At 45.3% G+C, this 23144-nt stretch overlaps 1 protein-coding gene across 1 annotated transcript in view; it reads right to left on the bottom strand.

Annotated features, from left to right (window-relative positions):
• Window positions 1-22561, bottom strand: part of LOC5503087 (laminin-like protein epi-1) — a 66071-nt gene extending 43510 nt beyond the window's left edge. The window contains exons 1-16 of the mRNA XM_048727682.1: window positions 22183-22561; window positions 20723-20968; window positions 20356-20415; window positions 19566-19643; window positions 19002-19224; window positions 18319-18528; window positions 17192-17286; window positions 16634-16739; window positions 16237-16398; window positions 15128-15227; window positions 14473-14533; window positions 12820-13285; window positions 12499-12642; window positions 11290-11426; window positions 2124-2188; window positions 315-465 (exon numbers count right to left, since the gene is read on the bottom strand). Of these exons, the coding sequence (XP_048583639.1) occupies window positions 315-465; window positions 2124-2188; window positions 11290-11426; window positions 12499-12642; window positions 12820-13285; window positions 14473-14533; window positions 15128-15227; window positions 16237-16398; window positions 16634-16739; window positions 17192-17286; window positions 18319-18528; window positions 19002-19224; window positions 19566-19643; window positions 20356-20415; window positions 20723-20968; window positions 22183-22524 (2646 nt within the window). The 5' untranslated portion in view covers window positions 22525-22561. The remainder of the gene's footprint in view (window positions 1-314; window positions 466-2123; window positions 2189-11289; window positions 11427-12498; window positions 12643-12819; window positions 13286-14472; window positions 14534-15127; window positions 15228-16236; window positions 16399-16633; window positions 16740-17191; window positions 17287-18318; window positions 18529-19001; window positions 19225-19565; window positions 19644-20355; window positions 20416-20722; window positions 20969-22182) is intronic.
• Between the last annotated feature and the right edge of the window lie 583 nt (window positions 22562-23144).

Genomic DNA, 23144 nt, shown 5'->3' on the forward strand with positions numbered 1-23144 from the left:
ATGCACTATGAGGACGGAGTTTCTTATCCAGGGACGGACTGAAGAATGTAACTTAGCCATTCTTAGCATCAATCTTTATCGGCTCAATCAATCAACAAACGTAGTTTCTTCAAATCAAACATTCTTTTTCAAGATATTTTTAATGGTTAATGGTTAATTCTTTTAAAAAGATTTAAGCAATAACAAAAGGGTGGTTCATCGACGTCTGACAGTGGCAGGGTGCGTGACAGGGTGCGTGACAGGGTGCGTGGCAGGGTGCGTGACAGGGTGAGTGGCAGGGTGCGTGACAGGGTAAATTCATTGATAACACAAACCTTGCAAGGACACTGGCCACTCGTCTTGTTACATACTCCACTGCGTGACCCATTGACGTCACAGTCACATGCAGCACAACCTGCACTTGAAAAGTTCTTGTAGCCATCAGCGCATTCGGTACACTTGGTCCGTGTCACTCCGGGCTTGCAGCTGTAAGGCAAGAACTTCTCATTAAAAGCGAGAGCACAATTCCAGCCCTGCCCCCAGGTATCACTGTCGCGAGGCTAAACAAACTAAATATAATCATGCAATTCTTTCTGTCTAGTATTATTGAGTCAGTGTGAGGTGGAACCAGGGTAGTATTGTGGAGTCAGTGTGAGGTGGAACCAGAGTAGTATTATGGGGTCAGCGTGAGGTGGAATCAGGGGTGTATTATGGGGTCAGTGTGAGGTGGAACCAGGGTAGTATTATGGGGTCAGTGTGAGGTGGAACCAGAGTAGTATTATGGGGTCAGTGTGAGGTAGAACCAGGGTAGTATTATGGGGTCAGTGTGAGGTGGAACCAGGGTAGTATTATGGGGTCAGTGTGAGGTGGAACCAGGGTAGTATTATGGAGTCAGTGTGAGGTAGAACCAGGGTAGTATTATGGAGTCAGTGTGAGGTGGAACCAGGGTAGTATTATGGGGTCAGTGTGAGGTGGAACCAGGGTAGTATTATGGAGTAAGTGTGAGGTGGAACCAGGGTAGTATTATGGGGTCAGTGTGAGGTATAACCAGGGTAGTATTATGGGGTCAGTGTGAGGTGGAACCAGGGTAGTATTATGTAGTCAGTGTGAGGTGGAACCAGGGGTGTATTATGGGGTCAGTGTGAGGTGGAACCAGGGTAGTATTATGGGGTCAGTGTGAGGTGGAACCAGGGTAGTATTATGGAGTCAGTGTGAGGTAGAACCAGGGTAGTATTATGGGTCAGTGTGAGGTGGAACCAGGGTAGTATTATGTAGTCAGTGTGAGGTGGAACCAGGGTAGTATTATGGGGTCAGTGTGAGGTGGAACCAGGGTAGTATTATGGGTCAGTGTGAGGCTGAACCAGGGTAGTATTATGGGGTCAGTGTGAGGTATAACCAGGGTAGTATTATGGGGTCAGTGTGAGGTGGAACCAGGGTAGTATTATGGAGTCAGTGTGAGGTGGAACCAGGGTAGTATTATGGGGTCAGTGTGAGGCTGAACCAGGGTAGTATTACGGGGTCAGTGTGAGGTATAACCAGGGTAGTATTATGGGGTCAGTGTGAGGTGGAACCAGGGTAGTATTATGGAGTCAGTGTGAGGTAGAACCAGGGTAGTATTATGGGGTCAGTGTGAGGTGGAACCAGGGTAGTATTATGGGGTCAGTGTGAGGTAGAACCAGGGTAGTATTATGGGGTCAGTGTGAGGTGGAACCAGGGTAGTATTATGGAGTCAGTGTGAGGTAGAACCAGGGTAGTATTATGGGGTCAGTGTGAGGTGGAACCAGGGTAGTATTATGGGGTCAGTGTGAGGTATAACCAGGGTAGTATTATGGGGTCAGTGTGAGGTGGAACCAGGGTAGTATTATGGGGTCAGTGTGAGGTGGAACCAGGGTAGTATTATGGAGTCAGAGTGAGGTGGAACCAGGGTAGTATTATGGAGTCAGTGTGAGGTGGAACCAGGGATGTATTATGGGTTCAGTGTGAGGTGGAACAAGGGTAGTATTAAGGGGTCATGGTAGGACATGACCTTACCTGGCACCCAGTAGAATTCCATGTGCGTGCTTACCTGCAGATGCCTGTTGTGATGTGTTGTGTTGTACATTCATACCTGCAGATGCCTGTTGTGTTGTGTTGTGCGTGCATACCTGCAGATGCCTGTTGTGAGATTACACTGGAGATCCATAGAACCCATTGAATCACAGCGACAAGCCTAAACAGATACAAAATGTCAGAAAAAAATTGGGAAATTTCTGCAATTTTTTGTCAGGCCCGAATCATGGTTTTCTGGTGAGATAGCTTTCAATGTTCCTCGATAAGAGCTGCAAGCTCATCGTTAACTAAAAACCTATGTTCAAAGCACTGGAGCTAAGGTCATCATGAGGGCAGTGTGAGGTGGAACCAGGGTAGTATTATGGGGTCAGTATGAGGTGGAACCAGGGTAGTATTATGGAGTCAGTGTGAGGTGGAACCAGGGTAGTATTATGGGGTCAGTGTGAGGTGGAACCAGGGTAGTATTATGTAGTCAGTGTGAGGTGGAACCAGGGTAGTATTATGGGGTCAGTGTGACGTGGAACCAGGGATGTATTATGGAGTCAGTATGAGGTGGAACCAGGGTAGTATTATGGGGTCAGTATGAGGTGGAACCAAGGTAGTATTATGGGGTCAGTATGAGGTGGAACCAGGGTAGTATTATGTAGTCAGTGTGAGGTGGAACCAGGGTAGTATTATGGAGTCAGTGTGAGGTGGAACCAGGGTAGTATTATGTAGTCAGTGTGAGGTGGAACCAGGGTAGTATTATGGAGTCAGTGTGAGGTGGAACCAGGGTAGTATTATGGAGTCAGTGTGAGGTGGAACCAGGGTAGTATTATGGGGTCAGTGTGAGGTGGAACCAGGGTAGTATTATGGGGCCAGTGTGAGGTGGAACCAGGGTAGTATTATGGGGTCAGTGTGAGGTGGAACCAGGGTAGTATTATGGGGTCAGTGTGAGGTGGAACCAGGGTAGTATTATGGGGCCAGTGTGAGGTGGAACCAGGGTAGTATTATGGGGCCAGTGTGAGGTGGAACCAGGGTAGTATTATGGGGTCAGTGTGAGGTGGAACCAGGGTAGTATTATGGGGCCAGTGTGAGGTGGAACCAGGGTAGTATTATGGAGTCAGTGTGACGTGGAACCAGGGATGTATTATGGAGTCAGTATGAGGTGGAACCAGGGTAGTATTATGGAGTCAGTGTGAGGTGGAACCAGGGTAGTATTATGGAGTCAGTGTGAGGTGGAACCAGGGTAGTATTATGGGGTCAGTGTGAGGTGGAACCAGGGTAGTATTATGGGGTCAGTGTGAGGTGGAACCAGGGTAGTATTATGGAGTCAGTGTGAGGTGGAACCAGGGATGTATTATGGGGTCAGTGTGAGGTGGAACCAGGGTAGTATTATGGGGTCAGTGTGAGGTGGAACCAGGGTAGTATTATGGAGTCAGTGTGAGGTAGAACCAGGGTAGTATTATGGAGTCAGTGTGAGGTGGAACCATGGTAGTATTATGGGGTCAGTGTGACGTGGAACCAGGGTAGTATTATGGAGTCAGTGTGAGGTGGAACCAGAGTAGTATTATGAAGTCAGTGTGAGGTGGAACCAGGGTAGTATTATGGGGTCAGTGTGAGGTGGAACCAGGGTAGTATTATGGGGTCAGTGTGAGGTGGAACCAGGGATGTATTATGGGGTCAGTGTGAGGTAGAACCAGGGTAGTATTATGGGGTCAGTGTGAGGTGGAACCAGGGTAGTATTATGGAGTCAGTGTGAGGTAGACCCAGGGTAGTATTATGGAGTCAGTGTGAGGTGGAACCAGGGTAGTATTATGGAGTCAGTGTGAGGTGGAACCAGAGTAGTATTATGGGGTCAGTGTGAGGTGGAACCAGGGTAGTAATATGGAGTCAGTGTGAGGTGGAACCAGGGTAGTATTATGGAGTCAGTGTGAGGTGGAACCAGGGTAGTATTATGGGGTCAGTGTGACGTGGAACCAGGGTAGTATTATGGAGTCAGTGTGAGGTGGAACCAGAGTAGTATTATGGGGTCAGTGTGAGGTGGAACCAGAGTAGTATTATGGAGTCAGTGTGAGGTGGAACCAGGGTAGTATTATGGGTCAGTGTGACGTGGAACCAGGGATGTATTATGGGGTCAGTGTGAGGTGGAACCAGAGTAGTATTATGGAGTCAGTGTGAGGTGGAACCAGGGTAGTATTATGGGGTCAGTGTGAGGTGGAACCAGGGTAGTATTATGGCGTCAGTGTGAAGTGGAACCAGGGTAGTATTATGGGGTCAGTGTGAGGTGGAACCAGGGTAGTATTATGGGGTCAGTGTGAGGTGGAACCAGGGTAGTATTATGGGGTCAGTGTGAAGTGGAACCAGGGTAGTATTATGGGGTCAGTGTGAGGTGGAACCAGGCATGTATTATGGGGTCAGTGTGAGGTGGAACCAGGGTAGTATTATGGAGTCAGTGTGAGGTGGAACCAGGGTAGTATTATGGGGTCAGTGGTGACGTGGAACCAGGGATGTATTATGGGGTCAGTGTGAGGTGGAACCAGGGTAGTATTATGGGGTCAGTGTGAGGTGGAACAAGGGTAAAATTATGGGGTCAGTGTGAGGTGGAACCAGGGTAGTATTATGGGGTCAGTGTGAGGTGGAACCAGGGTAGTATTATGGAGTCAGTGTGAGGTGGAACCAGGGTAGTATTATGGGGTCAGTGTGAGGTGGAACCAGGGTAGTATTATGGGGTCAGTGTGAGGTAGAACCAGGGTAGTATTATGGAGTCAGTGTGAGGTAGAACCAGGGTAGTATTATGGGGTCAGTGTGAGGTAGAACCAGGGTAGTATTATGGGGTCAGTGTGAGGTGGAACCAGGGTAGTATTATGGGGTCAGTGTGAGGTAGAACCAGGGTAGTATTATGGAGTCAGTGTGAGGTAGAACCAGGGTAGTATTATGGGGTCAGTGTGAGGTAGAACCAGGGTAGTATTATGGGGTCAGTGTGAGGTGGAACCAGGGTAGTATTATGGGGTCAGTGTGAGGTAGAACCAGGGTAGTATTATGGGGTCAGTGTGAGGTAGAACCAGGGTAGTATTATGGGGTCAGTGTGAGGTAGAACCAGGGTAGTATTATGGGGTCAGTGTGAGGTGGAACCAGGGTAGTATTATGGGGTCAGTGTGAGGTGGAACCAGGGTAGTATTATGGAGTCAGTGTGAGGTAGAACCAGGGTAGTATTATGGAGTCAGTGTGAGGTGGAACCAGGGTAGTATTATGGGGTCAGTGTGAGGTGGAACAAGGGTAGTATTATGGGGTCAGTGTGAGGTGGAACCAGGGTAGTATTATGGAGTCAGTGTGAGGTGGAACCAGGGTAGTATTATGGGGTCAGTGTGAAGTGGAACCAGGGATGTATTATGGGGTCAGTGTGAGGTGGAACCAGGGTAGTATTATGGGGTCAGTGTGAAGTGGAACCAGGGGTGTATTATGGGGTCAGTGTGAGGTAGAACCAGGGTAGTATTATGGAGTCAGTGTTAGGTGGAACCAGGGTAGTATTATGGGGTCAGTGTGAAGTGGAACCAGGGGTGTATTATGGGGTCAGTGTGAGGTGGAACCAGGGTAGTATTATGGGGTCAGTGTGAAGTGGAACCAGGGGTGTATTATGGGGTCAGTGTGAGGTGGAACCAGGGTAGTATTATGGAGTCAGTGTGAGGTGGAACCAGGGGTGTATTATGGGGTCAGTGTGAAGTGGAACCAGGGGTGTATTATGGGGTCAGTGTGAAGTGGAACCAGGGTAGTATTATGGAGTCAGTGTGAGGTGGAACCAGGGGTGTATTATGGGGTCAGTGTGAGGTAGAACCAGGGTAGTATTATGGAGTCAGTGTGAGGTAGAACCAGGGTAGTATTATGGGGTCAGTGTGAGGTAGAACCAGGGTAGTATTATGGGGTCAGTGTGAGGTGGAACCAGGGTAGTATTATGGGGTCAGTGTGAGGTAGAACCAGGGTAGTATTATGGAGTCAGTGTGAGGTAGAACCAGGGTAGTATTATGGGGTCAGTGTGAGGTAGAACCAGGGTAGTATTATGGGGTCAGTGTGAGGTGGAACCAGGGTAGTATTATGGGGTCAGTGTGAGGTAGAACCAGGGTAGTATTATGGGGTCAGTGTGAGGTAGAACCAGGGTAGTATTATGGGGTCAGTGTGAGGTAGAACCAGGGTAGTATTATGGGGTCAGTGTGAGGTGGAACCAGGGTAGTATTATGGGGTCAGTGTGAGGTGGAACCAGGGTAGTATTATGGAGTCAGTGTGAGGTAGAACCAGGGTAGTATTATGGAGTCAGTGTGAGGTGGAACCAGGGTAGTATTATGGGGTCAGTGTGAGGTGGAACAAGGGTAGTATTATGGGGTCAGTGTGAGGTGGAACCAGGGTAGTATTATGGAGTCAGTGTGAGGTGGAACCAGGGTAGTATTATGGGGTCAGTGTGAAGTGGAACCAGGGATGTATTATGGGGTCAGTGTGAGGTGGAACCAGGGTAGTATTATGGGGTCAGTGTGAAGTGGAACCAGGGGTGTATTATGGGGTCAGTGTGAGGTAGAACCAGGGTAGTATTATGGAGTCAGTGTTAGGTGGAACCAGGGTAGTATTATGGAGTCAGTGTTAGGTGGAACCAGGGTAGTATTATGGGGTCAGTGTGAAGTGGAACCAGGGGTGTATTATGGGGTCAGTGTGAGGTAGAACCAGGGTAGTATTATGGAGTCAGTGTTAGGTAGAACCAGGGTAGTATTATGGAGTCAGTGTTAGGTGGAACCAGGGTAGTATTATGGGGTCAGTGTGAAGTGGAACCAGGGGTGTATTATGGGGTCAGTGTGAGGTGGAACCAGGGTAGTATTATGGGGTCAGTGTGAAGTGGAACCAGGGGTGTATTATGGGGTCAGTGTGAGGTGGAACCAGGGTAGTATTATGGAGTCAGTGTGAGGTGGAACCAGGGGTGTATTATGGGGTCAGTGTGAAGTGGAACCAGGGGTGTATTATGGGGTCAGTGTGAAGTGGAACCAGGGTAGTATTATGGAGTCAGTGTGAGGTGGAACCAGGGGTGTATTATGGGGTCAGTGTGAGGTGGAACCAGGGGTGTATTATGGGGTCAGTGTGAAGTGGAACCAGGGTAGTATTATGGAGTCAGTGTGAGGTGGAACCAGGGTAGTATTATGGGGTCAGTGTGAAGTGGAACCAGGGGTGTATTATGGGGTCAGTGTGAGGTGGAACCAGGGGTGTATTATGGGGTCAGTGTGAGGTGGAACCAGGGTAGTATTATGGAGTTAGTGTGAGGTGGAACCAGGGTAGTATTATGGAGTTAGTGTGAGGTGGAACCAGGGTAGTATTATGGGGTCAGTGTGAGGTGGAACCAGGGTAGTATTATGGGGTCAGTGGTGACGTGGAACCAGGGATGTATTATGGAGTCAGTGTGAGGTGGAACCAGGGTAGTATTATGGAGTCAGTGTGAGGTGGAACCAGGGTAGTATTATGGGGTCAGTGTGAGGTGGAACCAGGGTAGTATTATGGGTCAGTGTGAGGTGGAACCAGGGTAGTATTATGGAGTCAGTGTGAGGTGGAACCAGGGTAGTATTATGGGGTCAGTGTGAGGTGGAACCAGGGTAGTATTATGAAGTCAGTGTGAGGTGGAACCAGGGTAGTATTATGGGGTCAGTGTGAGGTGGAACCAGGGTAGTATTATGGGGTCAGTGTGAGGTGGAACCAGGGTAGTATTATGGGTCAGTGTGAGGTGGAACCAGGGTAGTATTATGTAGTCAGTGTGAGGTGGAACCAGGGTAGTATTATGGGGTCAGTGTGAGGTGGAACCAGGGTAGTATTATGGGTCAGTGTGAGGTGGAACCAGGGATGTATTATGGGTCAGTGTGAGGTGGAACCAGGGTAGTATTATGGAGTCAGTGTGAGGTGGAACCAGGGGTGTATTATGGAGTCAGTGTGAGGTGGAACCAGGGTAGTATTATGGGGTCAGTGTGAGGTGGAACCAGGGATGTATTATGGGGTCAGTGTGAGGTGGAACCAGAGTAGTATTATGGAGTCAGTGTGAGGTGGAACCAGGGTAGTATTATGGGGTCAGTGTGAGGTGGAACCAGGGTAGTATTATGGGGTCAGTGTGAAGTGGAACCAGGGTAGTATTATGGGGTCAGTGTGAGGTGGAACCAGGGTAGTATTATGGGGTCAGTGTGAGGTGGAACCAGGGTAGTATTATGGGGTCAGTGTGAAGTGGAACCAGGGTAGTATTATGGGGTCAGTGGTGACGTGGAACCAGGGATGTATTATGGGGTCAGTGTGAGGTGGAACCAGGGTAGTATTATGGGGTCAGTGTGAGGTGGAACCAGGGTAGTATTATGGGGTCAGTGTGAGGTGGAACCAGGGTAGTATTATGGGGTCAGTATGAGGTGGAACCAGGGTAGTATTATGGAGTCAGTGTGAGGTGGAACCAGGGTAGTATTATGGGGTCAGTGTGAGGTGGAACCAGGGTAGTATTATGGGGTCAGTGTGAGGTGGAACCAGGGTAGTATTATGGGTTCAGTGTGAGGTGGAACCAGGGTAGTATTATGGAGTCAGTGTGAGGTGGAACCAGGGTAGTATTATGGAGTCAGTGTGAGGTAGAACCAGGGTAGTATTATGGAGTCAGTGTGAGGTGGAACCAGGGTAGTATTATGGGGTCAGTGTGAGGTGGAACAAGGGTAGTATTATGGGGTCAGTGTGAGGTGGAACCAGGGTAGTATTATGGAGTCAGTGTGAGGTGGAACCAGGGTAGTATTATGGGGTCAGTGTGAGGTGGAACCAGGGTAGTATTATGGGGTAAGTGTGAGGTAGAACCATGGTAGTATTATGGAGTCAGTGTGAGGTGGAACCAGGGTAGTATTGTGGAGTCAGTGTGAAGTGGGACCAGGGATGTATTATGGGGTCAGTGTGAGGTGGAACCAGGGGTGTATTATGGGGTCAGTGTGAGGTGGAACCAGGGGTGTATTATGGGGTCAGTGTGAGGTGGAACCAGGGGTGTATTATGGGGTCAGTGTGAGGTGGAACCAGGGGTGTATTATGGGGTCAGTGTGAGGTGGAACCAGGGGTGTATTATGGGGTCAGTGTGAGGTGGAACCAGGGGTGTATTATGGGGTCAGTGTGAGGTGGAACCAGGGTAGTATTATGGGGTCAGTGTGAGGTGGAACCAGGGTAATATTATGGGGTCAGTGTGAGGTGGAACCAGGGTAGTATTATGGGGTCAGTGTGAGGTGGAACCAGGGTAGTATTATGGGTCAGTGTGAGGTGGAACCAGGGTAGTATTATGGGTCAGTGTGAGGTGGAACCAGGGATGTATTATGGGTCAGTGTGAGGTGGAACCAGGGTAGTATTATGGGGTCAGTGTGAGGTATAACCAGGGTAGTATTATGGGGTCAGTGTGAGGTGGAACCAGGGTAGTATTATGGAGTCAGTGTGAGGTGGAACCAGGGTAGTATTATGGGGTCAGTGTGAGGTGGAACCAGGGTAGTATTATGGAGTCAGTGTGAGGTGGAACAAGGGTAGTATTATGGAGTCAGTGTGAGGTGGAACAAGGGTAGTATTATGGAGTCAGTGTGAGGTGGAACCAGGGTAGTATTATGGGGTCAGTGTGAGGTGGAACCAGGGTAGTATTATGGGTCAGTGTGAGGTGGAACCAGGGTAGTATTATGGAGTCAGTGTGAGGTGGAACCAGGGTAGTATTATGGGGTCAGTGTGAGGTGGAACCAGGGTAGTATTATGAAGTCAGTGTGAGGTGGAACCAGGGTAGTATTATGGGGTCAGTGTGAGGTGGAACCAGGGGTGTATTATGGGGTCAGTGTGAGGTGGAACCAGGGGTGTATTATGGGGTCAGTGTGAGGTGGAACCAGGGTAGTATTATGGGGTCAGTGTGAGGTGGAACCAGGGTAATATTATGGGGTCAGTGTGAGGTGGAACCAGGGTAGTATTATGGGGTCAGTGTGAGGTGGAACCAGGGTAGTATTATGGGTCAGTGTGAGGTGGAACCAGGGTAGTATTATGGGGTCAGTGTGAGGTGGAACCAGGGTAGTATTATGGGTCAGTGTGAGGCTGAACCAGGGTAGTATTATGGGGTCAGTGTGAGGTATAACCAGGGTAGTATTATGGGGTCAGTGTGAGGTGGAACCAGGGTAGTATTATGGAGTCAGTGTGAGGTGGAACCAGGGTAGTATTATGGGGTCAGTGTGAGGTGGAACCAGGGTAGTATTATGGAGTCAGTGTGAGGTGGAACAAGGGTAGTATTATGGAGTCAGTGTGAGGTGGAACAAGGGTAGTATTATGGAGTCAGTGTGAGGTGGAACCAGGGTAGTATTATGGGGTCAGTGTGAGGTGGAACCAGGGTAGTATTATGGGTCAGTGTGAGGTGGAACCAGGGTAGTATTATGGAGTCAGTGTGAGGTGGAACCAGGGTAGTATTATGGGGTCAGTGTGAGGTGGAACCAGGGTAGTATTATGAAGTCAGTGTGAGGTGGAACCAGGGTAGTATTATGGGGTCAGTGTGAGGTGGAACCAGGGTAGTATTATGGGGTCAGTGTGAGGTGGAACCAGGGTAGTATTATGGGTCAGTGTGAGGTGGAACCAGGGTAGTATTATGTAGTCAGTGTGAGGTGGAACCAGGGTAGTATTATGGGGTCAGTGTGAGGTGGAACCAGGGTAGTATTATGGGTCAGTGTGAGGTGGAACCAGGGATGTATTATGGGTCAGTGTGAGGTGGAACCAGGGTAGTATTATGGAGTCAGTGTGAGGTGGAACCAGGGGTGTATTATGGAGTCAGTGTGAGGTGGAACCAGGGTAGTATTATGGGGTCAGTGTGAGGTGGAACCAGGGATGTATTATGGGGTCAGTGTGAGGTGGAACCAGAGTAGTATTATGGAGTCAGTGTGAGGTGGAACCAGGGTAATATTATGGGGTCAGTGTGAGGTGGAACCAGGGTAGTATTATGGGGTCAGTGTGAAGTGGAACCAGGGTAGTATTATGGGGTCAGTGTGAGGTGGAACCAGGGTAGTATTATGGGGTCAGTGTGAGGCAATTCTGTAATAAAGCCTTCCTCAATCGCGTGATAACAAATAGCCCCAATTTCTGAATAGCAGGCCTCATGGGGATTGAAGGGCAAAATCAGTCAAACTTTTGAGTTAAACCTGTCCGTCCTTCAAGAGCCCCTGAATATGCCCCCATGCCAGACATCACCTAAAATCATCTAAAATATGGAAGGATTGTAAGGAGGGCAGGGTATAACCTTACCTGGCAGCCAGTAGTAGAATTCCATCCCCAGTAAGTTGCGTTACACCTGTCACACATTCTCCCTTCTGTGTTAGTAGGGCACTTGCACTGGCCTGTCACGTGGTCACAGACCTTATCATCAGCAGCACAGTTGCAGGCTGTAAGCATCACATCATTGATTAGAATAACGCGATCATTGGATTACACTCATGCGCGCGATCATTAGATTACACTTGTTTTGTTGTTGATTTAGTGCGTAGGTGCGTATGTTTTTCTTGTCTGTTTTCCTGACGCCTGGTGCTTTTCGGCGCTCTCTCATTGGTATGAGGTCTTAAGGCCCCCATAACTGTGAAATGGCTCCTCTTAGCAAAAACCAGTCGCGACTTGGAAACTCGTACTCGTGTGACTGAAAACAAGTGTCATATCATGTGCCCGTTGACCTTCGCTACAAGTGTCATATCATGTGACACGTTGACCTTCGCTACAAGTGTCATTTCATGTGACACGTTGACCTTCGCTACAAGTGACATATCATGTGACATGTTGACCTTCGCTACAAGTGTCATTTCATGTGACACGTTGACCTTCGCTACAAGTGTCATATCATGTGACACGTTGACCTTCGCTACAAGTGTCATTTCATGTGACACGTTGACCTTCGCTACAAGTGACATATCATGTGACATGTTGACCTTCGCTACAAGTGTCATTTCATGTGACACGTTGACCTTCGCTACAAGTGTCATATCATGTGACACGTTGACCTTCGCTACAAGTGTCATATCATGTGACACGTTGACCTTCGCTACAAGTGACATATATATCATGTGACATGTTGACCTTCGCTACAAGTGTCATTTCATGTGACACGTTGACCTTCGCTACAAGTGTCATATCATGTGACACGTTGACCTTCGCTACAAGTGTCATATCATGTGACACGTTGACCTTCGCTACAAGTGACATATATATCATGTGACATGTTGACCTTCGCTACAAGTGTCATATCATGTGGCACGTTGACCTTCGCTACAAGTGTCATGTCATGTGACACGTTGACCTTCGCTACAAGTGTCATATCATGTGACACGTTGACCTTCGCTACAAAGTGGATGGTGATGGCCTATTAAAATTTTCAGGAAAATCCAGCGACGATGGTTATGGTGATAACAATGATGAAAATGACAGTGATGGTAATGATAATAGTTGATGATGGTGATGATGGCGTACCTGAACACCCTGTCGTAGTCAAGTTGTAGAATCCCTGTTGACACTGGTCACACTTGCGTCCGGTAACACCAGGCTTACAGTGGCACTGGCCGGCATATTTCTGACATGTCAGGTTCACTGAGCCTACGCGGTTGCACTCGCAGGCTAGAACAGAGAACAAAGAAATGAAACAAGACTTGAAAGAGGAATGAATAGAAATTCTGATGAAAACATTACCCAACACTAGTGTAAACATTGCCAAAATATACGGGGAGCTTTCCTCTTTCTCCGCTCCACTGTCCTGCTATTAGAAGTGTTGCACTTACGTCTTTCTGCACTTACCCAAGGCTTGGCCAAGGTAGTCTGTGGTAAGAGTGAAAACTCCAGCTTTGCACAAATCCTCAGCATCTTCCCCGACTCTAACACTGTTAGTCGTGACACTGCAGTTACCAATAAACGCGTCACGTCTATCACCCAGTGCGCTAGCTTCGTAAAACTCCCTTGGCACCACAGAGGCGCGAACACCGCGGAAATCATCATTCGCAGCAGTGACATTCACGGTCACTTTACCAGTGAGGCTCATTTCGCCGAACACGGAGAGGTTTTGATGGCAAGTCTGATTGCAGGGGGGTAGGGTGACTTGCTGGGTGGTCGTCCCCTCAGGGGAGGTGACGGACCCGGTCACCTCCTGTCGGGTCGCTGATTGGTAGGAGATGACGAGGGAGAAACTCCCCGATGTCTTGTTTGTTCTATCGACGACTGTGAACGAGGTTACCCAGGAGACAGAGGATTGACCCACTTCGCTTTTCTATACACAAAAAACCGTGAACACACTTTGTATGCTGGCGGGACTCTCGAACTTGCTGGCTGGCGTCTATTCTATAAGCGTGTTTTGATCTTGCGAGACCTTTTCCCTTAGTCCTATATATCGCAACCTTTTTGCTAAATGGGTGCCAAGTACCAGGACCGAAAACAGAACCTTTCCAAAAGGATGACGTCATTCACTAAAAGCGCGCGATGTAAACAAGCGAAATGGTAATCTCGTGCCCACGTACCTTTGAGGTACAAGGCTCTTGGATAATCATTTTTTTTACCAACAGTTGTTCGACGAGTAGTTCGTTTTCACTGATCGATCGAAATCGCGAATGACAAATAGGGAAAGTCGAAGATTTTATGATAAAAGAAATCCAATCCCAGATTTTGAAGTCAATCATCGTTTATAGAAAGGATGGCTTTGGTGTATATATTGCCAACCGGTAATGGTAAAGCATTCCTAATTCACGAAGTGCTTGGATTCACCCACGATTTGTTTGTGTCTAAAGGAGAGCGCAAATCCAGTTCTATTATTTTACTGATTTTGCCCTTGAATGCTTCAATGGAGGACAAGATTGAAAAGCTTTGCTCACGCATGATTTCCGTGCCCAGGCATGTGAGGACTCTATTACTTCACGATGTAAATACTTTATATTTGCCTCGAGTTGTCTCTTGTCAAGGAGCCAACACATACCGCAGAACTTTTTCAAAGAGTTATTCCGCCGAGAACATGACCGGCATATATATTACGACTTCGCGCGCTTCCACATTTCCCGTAATTTCCCACAAGCTTTACGCAAGTCTTCCCTCTATGTTGTAAAACCCCAAAAGCTACAAATGATTATTGTAAGGTACTAAACGTTTGTAGCAGCAATTAAAAAAATTGATTTTAAATGTATACACTGGTTTGTGGGAGTTTTCTCTGCAATTTTATTTTCAAAACAGGTAATGACAGAATAATGTGTGACAAGCGTCGTAAAGCTTTTCCATTGTTCTATTCACTTACGTTTTATTTGCGCGTGCTCACTGAAACAAGCTGGAGAGCCAATAAGAATCGCCCTAGGATTATCCCAGGGCCTTGTAACTTATCGCTGGCACAATTATACTGGGATCTGGGAACGAGATTGGTGCATGCGCGGTAGAGCATGCTTTTAGGTTTTCATGAAGACATGTTTAACATACCTGGTGTGAGAAATCCGCACCAATGAAATGAAGATCAGGGAAGTAGTATTCATCTAAAGGTCTAGGAAGAATAGGGAAAGAAAGTATATAAATACTAAAGGTCTAGGAAGAATACGGAAAGAAAAGATATAAATACTAAAGGTCTGGGAAGAATACGGAAAGAAAAGATATAAATACTAAAGCGCCTTCTAGGCTTGAGAAGCTAAAGCGGGTTAAATACTTTAAAAAATATCAATCAACTACTCCTTTGTTATTGTTTACAATTGAAAATATATCGGTTTATGGAAGAAAATATTAAAATAACCACCCACGATTGAAGTTTAATACCTTATTAATGATATTTCATGGAAAGCATCCCGCCGATGGAAATGGATGTTTTGTGTTCATCGGGGCGTAAAATGGCGGCGTTATTTATTAATTCACTCACTCACTCGCGATCATCACCCGCGACACGCAATAACAATATTAGCAGTTTTTCATTTTTTTAGAAAGGCTTTACTTGATTTGGTCAAACATGGTTGATAAAAGAAAATGTTTATCACAAAAAAAATGAATCACAGGGCTTACGGTAAGTTTTCCATATGCTTTCCATATGACCGCACACGATCGCAATGCGGTCATAAGAAAACGAGCCTTTAGTTGTCGCATGGATTACCTGTCGCACTGCCTGCCATCAATATTTGGCAAGCACTTGCACTGACCATCGGTCTTGTTACAGACGGGGCTTGAAGAGCCACCATAGTCACAAAGACAGGCTTTGGACATGAAAACAGCAAACAAGATTATTCCATTGGCAAACATTGACAAACAAACAGTACAATCACTAGCTGTAAATCTCTGGCAAGAAATTCCCTGTTATCTAAAATCTTCACGTCATGACTTTCCTAAGAAAGCAAAAGAGTTTCTCTCCAAAAAACAATTTAATTTAGAATAAACTGCCAATGCTTGTTTTTTGTTGTTGTTGGTTTTGCTTTTGTTTGCAGTTGTTTTTAACTGTAATCTTTTTTCCCAAAAATCTGTAACCTTTACTGTGAAAAATAAAATATGTAATATGTAATGTAATTCCAAGGAACTGCAATAGAAAAGATAAAACAAACACCCGATAGATATGGTGGGCTAAAACACTATCTAACGGGACACCACGTCTAACAGGACACCACATCTAACCGGAGACAATATCTAACGGGACACCTTATCTGATGGGACCACTGACCGTGCCCTATGCGCCGTCCCTAGCCATGGGCGTGGGTCACTGACCGTGCCCTATGCGCCGTCCCTAGCCATGCGCGTGGATCACTGACCGTGCCCTATGCGCCGTCCCTAGCCATGCGCGTGGATCACTGACCGTGCCCTATGCGCCGTCCCTAGCCATGCGCGTGGATCACTGACCGTGCCCTATGCGCCGTCCCTAGCCATGCGCGTGGATCACTGACCGTGCCCTATGCGCCGTCCCTAGCCATGCGCGTGGATCACTGACCGTGCCCTATGCGCCGTCCCTAGCCATGCGCGTGGGTCACTGACCGTGCCCTATGCGCCGTCCCTAGCCATGCGCGTGGATCACTGACCATGCTCTATGCGCCGTCCCTAGCCATGCGCGTGGATCACTGACCATGCTCTATGCGCCGTCCCTAGCCATGCGCGTTGGTCACTGACCGTGCCCTATGCGCCGTCACTAGCCATGCGCGTGGATCACTGACCGTGCCCTATGCGCCGTCCCTAGCCATGCGCGTGGATCACTGACCGTGGATCTAGCTTTCTACTTACGCCGGCAGCCGTGCGTGTCTTGTCTGCTTAGCCCGTAGTACGTGTTGTTACACGTATCGCAGCGCAGACCTTGCACGTTCTGTTTACACGGGCATTGACCATGAGCGTCTCCTTCGCAGATGTTGGACGAGTTGCGCGCGCCAGCCGTGTCACAGTCACACACTGAAGATACAAGAGAAAAGGCTCTGTCAGCCGGAAAGTGGCCATCCAAGCAGACTGTAATGAAGCATCCATTTCCAAAAACTGGTTTTGGAAATTTGATAAATGAAGTACAGACTGGTTTTGGAAATTTGATAAATGAAGTACAGTATGACTATTTTTTAAATTTCGAGAAATTATGGGTTATCTCCGAGTAGTACCATTAATAGAGCCATTCCCGAGTGGTAACAGATATTACCTTGACAGCCTAAAGGATTATTAGAAGTAAGATTGAAGAAGCCTGGTTTGCAGAGATGGCATCTTCGGCCCATCGTGTTGTTCTTGCAAAAGCAATCTCCAGGTTTCTTAAAGATTAAAAATAACGTTATCATGATGTCAGTTTAGATTTTGTTATAATAAATGTATATGCGAGTATAACAGACAATCCAACGAAGCAAGAACTGCAGAAGGGATTCGTGCAAGATGGAAGAAATAAACCCTTGGTGTAAAATTTATACCCGAAAGCCCCCCCATAACACCCTAGAATTCCCTATAGAAAAACGACCCCCCATAACACCCTTGAAAGATACGTAAGGCCTGAAGCTAATCAGGTTTTCATGATGTGCAACATTATACAGGCCTAGTATTTTTCATGAAGTTTAAATGAAGAGTGCGCAAAAGAGGTGTGTCAAATGAAAGATCCAAAGCACGTAAACAATTTCACTCCCGTTCCTATAAAATGAGCCCCACTCTCCCACGGGCTCCTCCCTCCTCCCCCCAACCCTCCCTCAACCTTGATCCATCAGCGGTTACTAACCATCGTCTCTGACACGTTTACGTCACGCAGACAGTCCAGGTGAAGCACTCCTGGAAGGGCGTGGTCTCTTGAGCCAGCCTCGCTGCAGTTGCACGCTGAAACATTTGAATACTCAGAGGGGTGGAATATACACACTGATCATTTAGACATTTACTAGAGGGGTGGATATAAAACACACAGATAATTTAACCATTTAGAAGGGTGGAATATTTAAAACACACAGACAATGCTCTGAAAAGGTGAGTCATCATTGTCATCATTGTCATCATTGTCATCATTGTCATCATTGTCATCATTGCATTCTATGCGGTGTAGACACTTGGTTCAACTGACGGAGAATGCATTGGACAGAAAGGGTGGAAGGAATTCGTGGTATTCACTTCAAATCTGTTAATTTTGACATTTTTCACGCCGCCATTTTATGCTCCCGCTCAATGCCAAGTCACACAAAGCATCCATTTCCATCGGCTAATTCAAGCGAGTAACAAAGATAATTTCAATCAAATATTGTTAATAACTTATGAAAATTCATTTGTAGATTGTGTAGATTTTAAAGTTTCCTTGTGAATAAACTGTCTTATTTTCAATGATAAACAATAACAAAGGAATGGTTGATCCACATTCTTTAAGGCATATTTTTCTTTTAAGCATTATTATGGTATTTGCTATTTTTGGCTGTTTGGTGCAATATGCCTCCTCCCCCTCCCTTCATTTGATGGCATCTGCAGTTCTGAAGAGCAGTGTAATCAGCCAATCAGAATTGAGGATTTGTGATAGACCTCTAGTTGTTGAATACACAGGGATACATAAACTATGTATCCCTTCTTCAATTGGATGCATTTGCATTGGCTCAAACGGCTAACTCTGACCCCCAGCGGCACGTTATTTATCTTCAGTGGGGAAGATAAAAACCTATTACTACAGGCCACTTACCTAAGATTGGGTGAGGGACAATACAGAAATCATTGGGGGGCACCTATATTAATCAATATTAGGGGGTGGGCATGTGCCCCCAGTGCCCCACCCGCTGTTACAGCCTTGGACTAAAAACTAAGACTATGCACTAATCCCAAACAAGACAAGGGCTTGGATTAGAATATCTGCATAATCACACAGGTTTTACGTACATTCACAGGCATCGACTGCATTCTGACTTCTATTTTCAGGCCTGTAGTACAGCGGTCGGCACCTTTCGCAGTTGATCCCTTCTGTGTTGTGTTTGCAGTCTTGGCACACGCCGCCACCTGAATACTGTCTGCTCATGTCTAGACTTGCGTTCATCCTTGCCACAGTCTCATTATACACACAGACAAAGCTATGATCATGACAGTTACAAGCTGCAAAGAAAAGTTGAGAGTATAGATCAGTTGAGAAGACAGCTGAATATTGGTGTGGCAAAAGGAAGGTGTAGATAAATTACTATGTGTGATGTCCCAGACATGACTGATTACTATGTGTAATGTCCCAGACATGACTGATTACTTTGTGTGATGTCCCAGACATGACTGATTACTTTGTGTGATGTCCCAGACATGACTGATTCAAATTATTTGGTTCTCGGCTGAATGCATTCCTGGTGATGCTCTGGGTCAAAGCTTTGGGGCAAGAGAGCTTGGGGACAAGAGGCAAAAAAAAAAATGGGGACAGAAGAGTGGGCTAGGTAAGATAGCAAAAAGATGTCCACCCACCCCACCCCCCTATTTCTAGGCCTTGCCTTGTCTTTGTGCGCTCACCCCCAAAGTTAGTTTAGCTTAAATGGACACCTAATAAACAAATCTATAAAATAAAACCTAATGTAATGATCACTTACGTTGACATGCAGCTGCGGTATCCACTATAAGGGGTCCTTTACCCCCTTTTTTCCATGGATACTGATTATATGCTGGACAACACTCATCGCAGTAATAACCACAGGAACCAGGCTGACAGACGCACTGAAAATCTCCCACTGTGCTGTTGAACTTGCAACCTGTGCCTTGTCCGTTACACGCACAGAAGCCAAACACCCTGACTTCACTTACAGCATAATGATGCTGAGAAAAGAAACAGGTCAGGCTTATTACAAATATCACAGTAACCATGATCCCTAGCTATAGAGGGTGTGATTAGTTGCTACAAGACATAATGTGTATCTTATGTCAATTCTGTGGTGAAGGGCATTTTGAAAGATGATGATTTTCTTAATAAAGAGCTGCATGCTCTTATCAAATAGAACTCCAAATTTTCAACATTTTAATTTTGCTGTTTCTTGTTAATGAGCAAAAATCCACACTCCATCATCACGGATATCTGTATGAACTTCATCCTCTTTTTATTTCCCTTGAGTGTTGGCATTAATGGGGTTCTACCATATAAGCGAGAAATTAAAACTTACCCATTTAGCAGCTAGAACATCAAAGACTCTCTCCATTGTTATAAACTCAAGTCTTATGTCAGTGACATTAATCCATTCCTATGGAGCAACATAGTCAAATTTACAATTACGTGGAAGGGCTTACCAAAGAAGAAGGCTAAACCGTATAGTCAATGCTCAATTAATCTCACTTGTACCCTCCATGTCATGTGCCACGCTTGAATGGGTGAACAGAGATGAGAAGGCATAGCCTGGTGAAAAACAGCCTTGCACCCAGGGTAGCCTATTTGGGAACTGCACGCCAGGACTTAAAACTACCAAAACACCAACTACCAAAAAAACTTTTGCTTAAGGTTTCTGGATTACATATTACCATACATGTCAACTCTCCTGCATTCAGCAGGAGTCTCAAGATTTTGGACCCCTTCTCCCGCTCTCGTCATTGTCATTTTGCCTATTTTCTATCAAAATATTTGAAACAATAGTTCCCTTGCATAGCATTCCCTTGCAAAAAATATTCTATACAAAATTGTCTTTTTGCCTATTTTCTATTAAAATATTTTAAACAATAATTCCCTTGCATAGCGCAATTTATCTAACACCCTCATGAGATCTATAAGTGGATTTGTTCGTGAGAGCTTTCTATACTGCAAACACCTGCAAGGTTAAACCTACTCCTCCCCCCAAAAAATGAATATACCCCACCCCTCCCCCAAAAAATTCTCAAGACTTGAGATATTCAGAGGTTGACAGGTTTTACCCACCAAAAGTACTTTTGCTTAAAGTTTCTGGATAGTTACATATTACTTACCAAGAGTTTTTGTGAGGGGTTCTCAAGCTGCCCTCTCAGAAAATGTGGTTTCCACTCAACCTACAAACAAAAAGCCATTGTTATTCATTCACCTAGTCTATTCATCTATCTGGGAAAACAAACATGGGTCCTCAAAGTCAAGGACGCCATAATGGGTGGGAGAGGTCCTTCTCTAAATCAAGTGACATTGAAGGTTTTTAGACATGAAGTCAGGATAGACCAAGGAAAGGAGGGGGTGCACAGCCATAAATACAGGTATCATATGCAAGAAGTTTACTTTTTTTTCAATAAAATGACTATGTTATGACGGCATGCACTCCCCAGTTCCAACCCATACTTTATGTCAGGTTTCCATGGTTACTCTTACCACTTGACCTATTGATTGTGAGTTCACATCTGGATAACCAGTGCAGAGGACATCATTTTCTTTGCTGGGTTGCGTCTGGAGAGTCTCATCAAATTTCTCTTTACATTGCTTGTCTGGGTCAGGGTAAGATACAAAGTAATGCCAGTCATCGAAGCTCTGCCCATTATTAATGGACTTTTTCAGTGCCATCTGGCGTGGGCGGTAATATTCTCCAAATTTGATTTGGATTGTGTCCACATAAAATTGCTAAAATAATAAGATAAAAATGACAACTTTTTATTAATAAAATCTTAGGAATAGGCATTATATCAACATAATGACCTCCCCCCCTCTCCTATCACAAGCAGAGAAAGAAATGCAGCCACGACTGAAACATAAAAAGCCCTTAAACAATAGGTACCACATTAATCCAACACTTTTTTAATACTTACTTGATACCTTATATGATATAATGTATTAGTACTGTATATGAACCTTTATTCTTTAATAAAACAAGTATGAATCACAAGTAAATTGGATTGCTATATAAAAGATAAATATTTCATAATAACAATTATTTTTTGCTTTTTGTAGTAATCAAAACTACATGAAACAAAACAAAAAGTTTAATTATCCGGAATTTTATTCTCTAAATCTCTTGTTGACATCTTTGGAACCAATTACATCCTGACAGATGAACCATTCCCACTCACCTTTTAAAATACTTATCAGAAATAAAAACTCTCAAGAAATCGCGATAAAGTAGGCCCACTTTTATAAAAAAAAATAGTTAATAAACTGAAAGCACCCAAGAAAGCACCCTTCTTTCAGCAAACACATTGTGTAAACAATCGCATGGAGACTTTAAAATTGCCATGGGACATCTGTATTGATAAAAAACGTTTATAAAACACGACATTTTCACGAATACTATATATAGAAAAGCCAAATAGTTAAGAGACTAAGAGTTTGTGAAGGTTTAAGAGACTTCTAGTGTGTGGAGTAGGAAGGTTTTTTTGTAGCGCCATGTTATGGTCGACAAGCACTGTTGCTACGATATGGCTTCCCAGGCGATAAACCATTTGAGTGCTAGCGATGGTATTCATGATAAAGCAAGTTCGAGCTCTCGCAATCATAAGAAGAATATTTATCATTAGCAGTCAAGAGCCATACTTTCTTGACTTAGGAAATATTGAATTGCGAAGTAGAATTCATTAAAGTTGTTTTAAAACCGTAGACGGAAACGCAAAGGAATTTGAATTTTGAATGCATCAAACCGCAGAGCATTAAAAATGAAAATAAAGCGACGACAACTCAATTCTAGCACCAGGAACCAAACCAAATATTAAACACACTGAATAGAGGGGGATGGTTTTTTTTTTGTCAGCACATTTAGGTTTATGCAAAATCCTCAGCTGTTTTCATGTTATTGACTGGTGCTTTTCGAGAACTCGACGCGATCGTTGTGAAATGGATCTCACCTTGAATGCAGGCCCTGTCAGACGGATAGTGATGTTGGCTGTACCAACACTCGCTGTACTTTGCCACCAAGTTGACTCGTTGTTATCAACTAAATTCGACGCGTTGTGTGAAAGTTCTGGATCGTAAGCATCACAAGTCGACTCTACACGATTCCTAGGAGACTGACTCATTTGCGAGACTGCAAAATACTTCTCTCTCGCTCGTAACCCGCAAGTTATTTGAGCTTCAGCTTGCTTCATGAAAGCCACGTTAGCCGTTCCTTGAGAAGGATTCGCTAAATTTGTAGAAATTTGTTGTAAAATTAGAGCAAAGCTCGCCACAAGCGCTGCAACGGCCGCCATCGTTAGCAAGCTAGTGTGCGTCCCGAAACTAAGGAAATGCAGTTTAAACAATGATTGACATATGGTAATAAGCAATCTCTTTGTTTGTAACAATGGTGTTTAGGAATTCAAACGGTAAACTTCTAACGGATTATTCACTGCTATTTTTGGAATATTATAAGCTGTTAATCAAGTAGAGTTTTTGAATTTATTAATGTAAAATGAGCGATATTAGTTTTGCAAAGTGTGAAGTCGCATTATTATTTGGCTTCTGGATCCAGACCAGGTGATGTCGCTGGTGAATATGTCACATGTTGATCAGACTACCGTGACACATGCCTGCACGTCATATGATCACGCGGAATACAAGGGGAAACAGAACAACCTAACTCTCGAAATGCCGGCCCATATGGCTTGAAACTTAACCCAGACTATATTTAAGACCCCACTGTCTAGTCAGAGTATTATTGGGAGTTTAACGATTTTATTTCGTAGTAAAGTGAACGGCTTATTTCAATCACACAACGTAATTTATTGATACACCTAGTGACTCGGGTTACCTGTGGCGGAACTCGACCACTCGAGTCGTAAGAAAATATGACAAAGGTAATACAAATGAAAATAAAACGATTTTACGAGAA

The sequence above is a fragment of the Nematostella vectensis genome, chromosome 5 (genome assembly GCF_932526225.1).
Source record: "Nematostella vectensis chromosome 5, jaNemVect1.1, whole genome shotgun sequence".
Taxonomy (NCBI): Eukaryota; Metazoa; Cnidaria; class Anthozoa; order Actiniaria; family Edwardsiidae; genus Nematostella; species Nematostella vectensis.